The following is a 9,570-nucleotide window of genomic DNA, read 5'->3' as shown; positions in this document are numbered from 1 at the left end:
TTTTTTTTTTTTAATCTACCCCACCACCCACCTGCTGCCCTTAAATAGGGCAAAAATAAATAATAATTTTTTAAAAACCTACAGTTCTAATACCAGTCTTAATAAGACAAGTTTTTCTTATTATTACTAAGCCAGTTTGTGTTAAAAATCAGCAACACTTTTGCCCCAGCATCTCCTTTATTCTACTTTGACTAGTTCCTCAGCCTCAATAACTAGCATTTGTCTTGTTTTCGAATTGCATATTCTAGATTTGAACCACGTAAATGTACTTTACCAACATCACACAAAAGCTTTTTACTAGGTGCAAATCCACGGTGTGCTATGAAATGTTTCATAGGACGTTTTGTTTCTAATTTGTCCTCCAAGCCAACATTAAAAGTAAAGTTTTGTTTGCTTTTTGTTTCTTCTTGTTTTTCCAAGTGGCCCATGCAAATCCATGAAACAACTTGATCATTCCTTTTTGGAGTCACATAGAAAAACTAACAAAAATACCCTGCTCAGTCCCTTCTTCGTCCATTGTCCCTAGGAAGTAGGCTGGAGTGATGTGTCCTCACAGGGGTCTAGCTGCATTCTCAGTGCACCGATTTTATGAAGATACCAGAGCTGGAGAAATTCCTCAGGCATGGCATGGAAGCCAGAAAAGGGTAAGACATTGTCATAGTAGTGGTGGCTGATGGGCTGCTCGTGCATATTCACAGAGAAGGGCCAGAAGCCATAGATGGCCACCTCCTCACAGAGGCCCAGGGCTGCGCTCACCAGAAAAAGTCCTGTGGACAGGCGCTTGGCATGGATTCCCCTACTTTTCCAGAACTTTCCAATGCTACGCAGGAAGTTGGGGTTGGCGAAGAGCACTGTTTGATTGGCACCAACATCTGACAGTGTGTAATAAACCCGGAGGGATGGCTCTGTTCCTGTCTTCATAGAAAAGGCAGGCATGTAGATGTAACTGTGGTTATAGATTTTCATGTTGTCCACAAATGTCTTTCTGGACCACAGCAGGTTCTGAAACCTATTAAAGAAAAGAGACTCGATTAAACCTAGAGTAAAAGAAATTCATCAAAACCCCTCTACTGTCTTCCGTTGGCCCTGATAGCTCAAACCATCTCCTCAAAACACATGAAAAACTCTTCACTTGCATTTAAAATCCTCCTTGAACTTACCAATTATCTCTCATCAAGTAGCCCGGTTTTCCCCAACCCCAATACCTTAAACTCAGATGAGCATTCCTTAATGGAATTCCCTCTGAAATAAATATATTGTACATTTTGTTCTCTTCCAGAATTTATATGCCTTGGAATGTAAAATAGTTTAATACTCATGAATTCCTACGGGCTGTTGGCTGGGATTTTGATAAAACCTACTTGTGTGGTCTGACGTAAGCACAGAACTGACTTCCTCATCTGCAAATCAAAGGGATCACTTCTAAGATACCTCTTCCCACTGAAATTCTTGACTCTGTAAGTATTCAGATTAATCACACTATATCATGACTATAATATTGCATGGAAAAGAAAGAACTTTTTACTATTACAGGATGATGCAGAGAGTTGCCCATATTGCTTGCTCCAAAGAACTCTACTTTCCTATGTTCTTTCTGTTTGCATTACATAAAGAGAGAATCTCTGGTTCAAATATATTCAACTGAAATTTATGGTATACATCCTACGTGTCAGGCATTGGGGAATTAAAAAATTAATAACCCAATTTTTGGTCTCAAGAAATTCAAGTCCAGTTAAACAAAACTATGAATGAGTACAATATAATGTTCTAAATGCAACAGTTGATATTTGTATAAAGTACTATATAGAATACAGATGAAAAAATAATTCTGCCTTGGAAGAGCGAGTGGGGTCTGAGAAAGCTACAGAGAGGGGATAACATTTAAATACACCTCCTTAGGCAACCACCAACAACTAAACTAGAAGGGACACTTTGGTGATGGGCAAGAGTGCACAGTGTCCCGGAACAGTGAGTATTCAGCATCTGTGGAACGAGGGAGGCAGGAATGGTGGGGGCAGTGTTTGAAGGTAAGACCTGTTGCAAAAAGCTGTTAGGTCCCCCTAACACATTTGGCCATGACTCTGGTGGTGGGAACCTTCATGGCAGTGACTGCTTATAGCAGTTAGGAGGTTGTCAGTCAGAGTCATGTTAGGTACTCTGGTGGCATGGAAGATGATCTGGGGAAGGAGGCCGGCAGCCTGGAGACGAGGTAGGAGGCTGCTGATATACTCATGTTAAAAAAAAAGAAAGAGAGAGAGAGAAGGCAATGAACTAGAGACTAGGGCCTTGCAACTTCAGATTTCTTTCACACGAGGGGAGCTGCCTGTCTGGGGTTGTGTCCGCACCTAAGAATGGAACTGAGCCACAACAAGCAGAGAGAAGTCCGGCCTGATGTGTTGGCAGGCTCATCACAGACATGTGAAATTAAAATTCTGAACAAACAAATCCACAGCATCGCATACAGCAATCAGTATTATTTACTCTGCCTGCCAAGAAAGGAGTATTCCTCAGACTGGAAGGAAGGGAAATCTTTCAAGTTTTTTTCCTGTCCTTGATCCAGCTGCCTGCTTTAGTAATTTACCCAGGGCCCTGACAAATTGAGAAGTGATTACAGAGTATTTAGGTAGAATCACATTCCCCTAAAAGAAGCTATGGCAGCACGTGCAACCATATTCTGGAGCTGGCACAGCCTCTCCAACACAAACTCATGTTTCCCAACTTCAAAATGGGCTCTGCTCTGGAATTCTTTTATTTCTTCATGGTCCACCCCCACCTTCTGCTCTCTTCCTAAAACGCTAATGCTTTCCCAGTCATGTCGACACACCATGCAGATAATCTCCTATTCCATCTGAACCATGGTTCTCACATGTTAGAATATGCAGGAGAGTTCACGAATATCACAGCTTCCTGGATTCTGATAAGAGTGATCCAGGGAGCTGATATTTTATCCAGTACTCCCTGGTGATTCTGATACAGGTGTCTGTAAGATATACTTACCAAGAACATACAATGGAGAAAGAACTTCCTCTTCAATAAATGGTGTTGGGAAAACTGGATATCCATATGTAGAAAAATAAAACTAGACCCTTACATGTCACCGTATATCTAAATCAACTCAAAATGGATTAAAGACAAATATAAGGCCTGAATCTTTAAAACTCCTGGAAGAAAATATAGGGAAAACACTCCAGGATGTAGGACCAGGCACAGACTTTATGAATAAGACCCCCAAAGCACAGGCAACAAAAGACAAAATTAACAAATAGGATTATATCAAACTAAAAAGCTTCTGCACAGCAAAGGAAACAATTAACAGAGTGAAAAGACAACCTACAGAATGGGAGACTGTATTTGCAAACTATGCATCCGACAAGGGATTAATATCCAGAATATAAAAGAAACTCAAACAATAATAGTAAAAACAAACAAACAAAACAAGTAATTTGATTAAAAAATGGGCAAAGGAGTTGAATAGGCATTTTTAAAGGAAGATATACAAATGGCCAACAGACATATGAAAAAAATACTCAACATTACTCAGCATCAGGGAAATGCAAATCAAAACCACACTGAGATATCATTGCATCCCAGTTAGACTGGCTATTACCAAAAAGACAGAGAAAAATGCTGGCAAGGATGTGGAGAACAGGGAACCCTCCTACACTGTTGGTGGGACTGCAAATTAGTTCAGCCTTTCTGGCAAACATTATGGAGGTTCCTCAAACAACTACAGATAGAACTGCCATATGATCCAGAAATCCCACTACTGGGTATACACCCAAAGGAATGGAAATCATCATGTCAAAGGGATACCTGCACTCCCATGTTTACTGCAGCTCTATTTAAAATAGCCAAGAGTTGGAACCAACCTAAAAGTCCATCAACAGATGACTGGATAAGGAAAATGTGGTATAATACAAAATGGATTACTCAGCCATAAAAAAAGAATGAAATTCTGCTATTCACAGCAACATGAATGAACTTAGAGAAAATTATGTTACGTGAAATAAACCAGGCACAGAAAGAGAAATACCACATGTCCTCACTCATAAGTGGTAACTAAAAAAAAAAAAAAAAAAAAATGAATTTAAAAAAAAAAGAAAGATACAACAATCACAATAATATGTTGAACTTTCAAAAGGATAGCAAAAAATTGGTAAGGGGTCATAAAGAACGATTACATTGTGTAATGATGAATATACTAATTATCCTGATTTGATCACCCCATATTCTACACAGGTATTGATATTGAACTCTGCACCCCACCAAAATGTATAATCAATTATGTTTCAGTAATAAAAATGGGAATTACTCTAAAAAATATTTATAGTAAATATGGCAAGTAGAAAATTAACATCAATAAAATTAGTCTAAATATATTGATATATTGACATAAAATGGACAAAATTCAAAGGAATTTTAATTAATAAAAACATTAAAACACTCAGTTACACATGGCTAATCAAGATGCAAATCGAACAGAACAAGGAAAGGGTAAGGGTCCAGCTCTCCCCTCCTACAACAGATCTCTAGAAATGAGAGAAAAGATGTTTTTAACAATCCATACCTACTTTGAAAAAAGGAAAGGCAAACCCCCAGTGGATCCCAAATCTGGGTTACCTCTGAAAAACAGAGCGCTTACCAAAGGAAACCAGAAAATGAACTAATTTGCCAAGGATTACTCTAAAAAGCAGCCATATCCTGTGCCTAGAGGCAGGAGATACTGGGGATGGTGGATACCTTGGAACAATCAGCAAAGTTATTGTTCAGATTATGGAGTAGCAGAGACATCCAGGGTGTTGAACCCCAAAATCCTATGCTGATTATTACTGTGGGTGTGGGAGGGGGTGTCAGTGTCCAAGCAGGAACACTGGGTATGTGCCAGATAGTAGGCTCAGCCCAGGGCAACTGGGAATTCTTCTCAACTCAGATAATATCAGCAGCCAGACTCAGAGTTCCCAAGTGGAATATGACACTGGGTGGCCCAAGAGAAAAGACCCAGAGGTAATGACACTTGGGAGCTGCCTGAGAGAAAGCAACCTGGCCACTTTCTCAACCCAGGGTGAAGCCCACCTCTTGACAGGTCCAGTCTCTGCACAGAGTTTCCAGTCACCAAACAAGAACAGAAAGCCAAGATCAGAAGACATTGAAAAACAGCCTCTAACATGAGAGTCACAGAAGAATGAAGAAACGCAGAGGAAACCAAGCTCATCCAAGGGGCAGAAGAAAACTCTTTAAAATCTATAATTAGTTTGTTTAGAAATATTAATAGCTATTGCATCCAGAATAAAATGCTGTAGAAAGAAAAGGAACATTTAGGTAACATGAAAGCTATTGGCAATTTAAAATACAGCAACAGATGGATTTTGTAAAGGAAACTCCAGGAAAATAGCTACACAGTAGGCCTAGAAAGTCATCAATCTGATTCCAGTGAGAGAAAAAGACAGCTCAGGATGGATGTCTCAACAGCAACAAAAAGTGCCCCTGACAGATTACCATGTTTGGCACTAATGAAAGAAGAGTTGCAGCTCTAAAGAGAGTCTGGAGGTAAATTAGTGACTGCTGCTGCAGAAAAAGGTTTATTAGCTCTGGGGGAAAATTAAAAGTTGGACAGGATATAAAATACTCATAATAGACTTTTTGTCTCAGACGTGAACTACACTTACAGTAGACACTAAAGTAAGGCCTGACTATTGATTTGATTGTGACATATTTGGATTGGGAAGTCAGGAAAGTCCAAGTGTGTATGGGGCAAGGGCTGTTGTCAGGAGCACGTTGAGAGAGTTAAATCTTTTTTTCCATATGAAATCAACAGACAGGTTGAAAATTTAAAAATTGTAACTAAGCAGGCTGCTTTCAAATGTAACAAGAAAAAAATAAGCTAAAGAAGTCGAAAGGAATTGACTTCTGGGAACAAGACTTGGGGGAGGGGGAGGTCTGAGACAGGAGATTAATGGTTTTCAATTTAAGCTCTGTTGTGCTATTTGATTTTTTAAAACTATGTATATGCAGTATTTTGGTGAAAATAAAAATTTAATTTTTAAAATCATAAAATAGATAAAAGAATTTATATTGATCAAATACATAAGACCATCAAGAAAATGTAATAGTGAAGACACTTTATGTACCTAATAAGATAGTTTCAAAAAATGTAGTAAAAACTGATAAAACCTACAAATAGAAATTCACAGATCCACAATCACAGTGAGCCTTCAATTAAAAAATGCATATTGGGCCGGCCTGGTGGCGCACTCAGTAGAGTGCGGCCGCAGCGGCGCTCCAGCCGAGGGTTCGGATCCCATATGGAGACCGGTCCGCTCACTGGTTGAGCGTGGTGCGGGCGCGACACCGAGGGTTGCGATCCCATTACCGGTCACGAAAAAAGACAAAAAGGAAAAAAAAATGCATATTGTTTTTAAACATAAAACAGAAAATTTTCAGAAGTGACCACACATTGTGTCACAAAAGAAAAACCAGTATATTAAAAAAATTATCATACAGGCCACATCATCTGATGTGTATCAAGAATGTTAAATAAGTCAACATAAAGATACACAGACATACAGAGTACTAGAAAAATTTTATAAAACATATTTTAAGTATGCTTATAAGGGTAAATCTGTCAATATTTGCAGATGATATAATTACCTATCTAGAATATACAAGAGAACGAACTGAAAAATTATTTACTGGACCCAACAGAGACTTAGACAAGATCAGCTTTTTAGCTTCCTTATACAGCAGCAATTGTATATTAGAAAAATATAAGGCAAAGATTTCACTGGTAATAGCAACAAAGCTCCAGAACACCTTGAAATAAACCTAAAAGTAAATATATAACATTTTTACAGAGACAGTAATGAATATTGAAAGATGTCTCCCCAAATAAATTTGTAGGTTCAATGTGATCTTAGCCAAAATCCCAATATTATTTTAAAGTGAAATTTGATGATTCTAAACTTCACATGGAAGGTATAAATCAGTACGCATACTAAAGACAATTTTGAACAAAAGAAAACAAAGAGAGGGGACTTACTTAGCAATATCAAAACTGATTATAAAACTATAGCAATAAAAATACTTTGGAACTCATGCATGAACAAACAATATATGATGAAAGAGAGAAAGGAGTCTCAAAATGGACCTATGAATATTTAGCGATTTTCTATATGATAAAAGTGATATTTCAAACCAATTCATAAAAAATTGACTATTCCATAAGTTGGTTAGCCAATACAGTAATAGAAACTAAGATACATTCCTACCTCACATTGTTCAGAAAATTAAGTTCCAGATGGAATAATGACATAAAATTGGAAGAAAATAAGAGAAAATATCTTTACGACCTGGGGATACAAAAGGAATCGCAAAATAAGGCACCAGATGCAAGATCTATAAAAGAAAAGATTGATAAACATGACTGCTTTAAAATTAAAGACTTCTACAAGACAAAATTTACATAATTAAAGAGACAAGGAGCAGATTGGGAGAAAATGTTTATAGCATACTTAACAAAGGATTAGTATCCAGAATACAAACAATAAAAATGAACAAGACACATAGAGATAACTCAATAGAAAAATAGACAAAGATATAGAACTGTGAAGTCTGAGCTGAGGAAATGCAAAGGGGCAGTATGCTTATTAAAATATGCACAACCTCACCAGCATTAAAATCATAACAATTAAAACTACAGAGAAATAACTTTTCCACTTATCTGACTGGTAAAAATTAAGGAACTTGATAATAACCAGTGTTAGAAAGAGTATAAGAAACGCGTACTCTCATGCTTTGGTTGGGAGTATAAATTGTTACTGACCTGCCGTTTCTAATACGCACATCTACTGACCCAGCACCCCCACTTGTCAGCTGGTGACTTCCAGCTCCCTCCCTCACTTCTCTTAATTCTTGGCTCAAAGGAAAGCTCCTCAGAGAAGCCTGTCTTGACCCCCTCTTCTCTCACCTTTGTTGTACTTATTTATAGTACCTATCATTACATGGCATTTTATTATATAAGTATGTCTCTGTTTATTTCTTGTGTCTTCTTGAACAAGTCCACAAGGAAGAGGACTTTGTTTACTGTTAAATCCACGGCACCAAGAAGGTGCTTCACACATGGCACTCAGTAAATATCCATGAATGTTTGCTGAAGTATGCAGAAAATTAGAAACCAGCTAAATGTCCATCACTAGCAGAACGCCAAATAAATTATGCTATATCCATTCTATGGGTACACGGCTATTCTTTGAATGACACAGCTCTATTTGTAGTGAAATGAAAATGCTTCCAAGACAAAACGTGATATAGAAAAAGGAAGAAGTTGTAGAATTACTATTGCAATTTGTATAGTAGGTTACCATATACCCATATATATCATATAAGATAAAGATACATATTTCTATAGTTATATGTATGTAGGTAAATGCATGGGAAAATGTTGGGAGGATGCACATTAGCTGAAAATGGTTAGCTCTGGGGAGAGCAGGGGTCTGGGCAGGGGTCAAAGGGAAATTTAGCCTTATCTACAATACTTTCATTTTTTAGAAGGTGAATATACTTATGTGTTACTTGTGTTATTCAATATTTTCTTTTAAAAAGTCAGGCTCCTTAATAATCATATAAATACAAAATAAAACAATTGTGAGTTTTTACTTTTTCAACACAATAATAAAATTATGGTGTACTTTTATTCTGTTTCAGTTTTTAATATTATTATAAAATTGTCTGTACAGCATAAAACACATTTATTTTAAAAAGTCACAGAAACATTCAAGTTATTTATCTCCTAAGCATATTTCATTTTAAAAGTCCATTTTTTTTAACATAGAATATTTGTTCTCATTTTCTTCTCTATATTAAATTCAATTTGAACGCTTTCCTTACTATTTACTTCCTGTCAAATGCTTCAGCAGTTTTCCAGTGGGTCAACTCATTTCCTTAGATTATTTACTTGCTTTTCTGATATTTGTGCACCTTGCCTTGTTCATGGCTGCCCACGGTCATTTTTCTGTCCCTTTGAGCAGCTGTTTACCCAGCTGTTGCTTCCTTTCTGTCTGTCAATGACTGTTAATTCTGTGTTGATTTATTTATAATACTTTCTTTCTCCATACTTTTTCATCTTATAGGTATGTCTCTTTTACAGCAAAATACAAGTTACTTCAAAAAGTTCGTGGAAAGCATGGAATTAAAAAATAATATGAATCTTTTTGAAGACTCCTGGTATTCTACCAGATTACAAAATCCACTCCATACCAAGCTATTCCATTGATAAGACATCAAAAAATATGCCCGAAGAATGCAAACTTTTAAAATATGTACAGAGTGAGGGTTCCAAACCTAGACTGGGAATGTCACTAAGAAGGAAGAAATTGAGGTCAGTCCTTTCAAAAATGGATATAATGGATATATCTGGAATGAATTTTGAAGAACGAGTAGAAATTAGTTATGCAAATGGAGGTGAAGAAGAGCATTCTTGGCTGGAAGAGCAACATGGACAAAGGCAAGGAGGTGAGGCCGGCCCGGTGGCGCACTGGATAAGTGCGCCGCTTGGGAAGCGCGGCGGCGCTCCCG

The 9,570-nt window shown here is 37.4% G+C and overlaps 1 protein-coding gene across 1 annotated transcript in view; it reads right to left on the bottom strand.

The window, feature by feature from the left end:
• Positions 1-12: 12 nt before the first annotated feature.
• The window catches only part of ST8SIA1 (ST8 alpha-N-acetyl-neuraminide alpha-2,8-sialyltransferase 1), a 123,311-nt gene continuing 113,753 nt past the window's right edge, over positions 13-9,570 (bottom strand). The window contains exon 5 of the mRNA XM_008583465.1: positions 13-1,009. Coding sequence (XP_008581687.1) covers positions 523-1,009 — 487 coding nt within the window. The 3' untranslated portion in view covers positions 13-522. The remainder of the gene's footprint in view (positions 1,010-9,570) is intronic.

Source organism: Galeopterus variegatus, unplaced genomic scaffold (assembly GCF_000696425.1).
Source record: "Galeopterus variegatus unplaced genomic scaffold, G_variegatus-3.0.2 Scaffold2922, whole genome shotgun sequence".
Classification (NCBI taxonomy): Eukaryota; Metazoa; Chordata; class Mammalia; order Dermoptera; family Cynocephalidae; genus Galeopterus; species Galeopterus variegatus.
The sequence above is the reverse complement of the archived record's forward strand: the minus strand, read 5'-3'. Positions and strand labels throughout refer to the sequence as shown.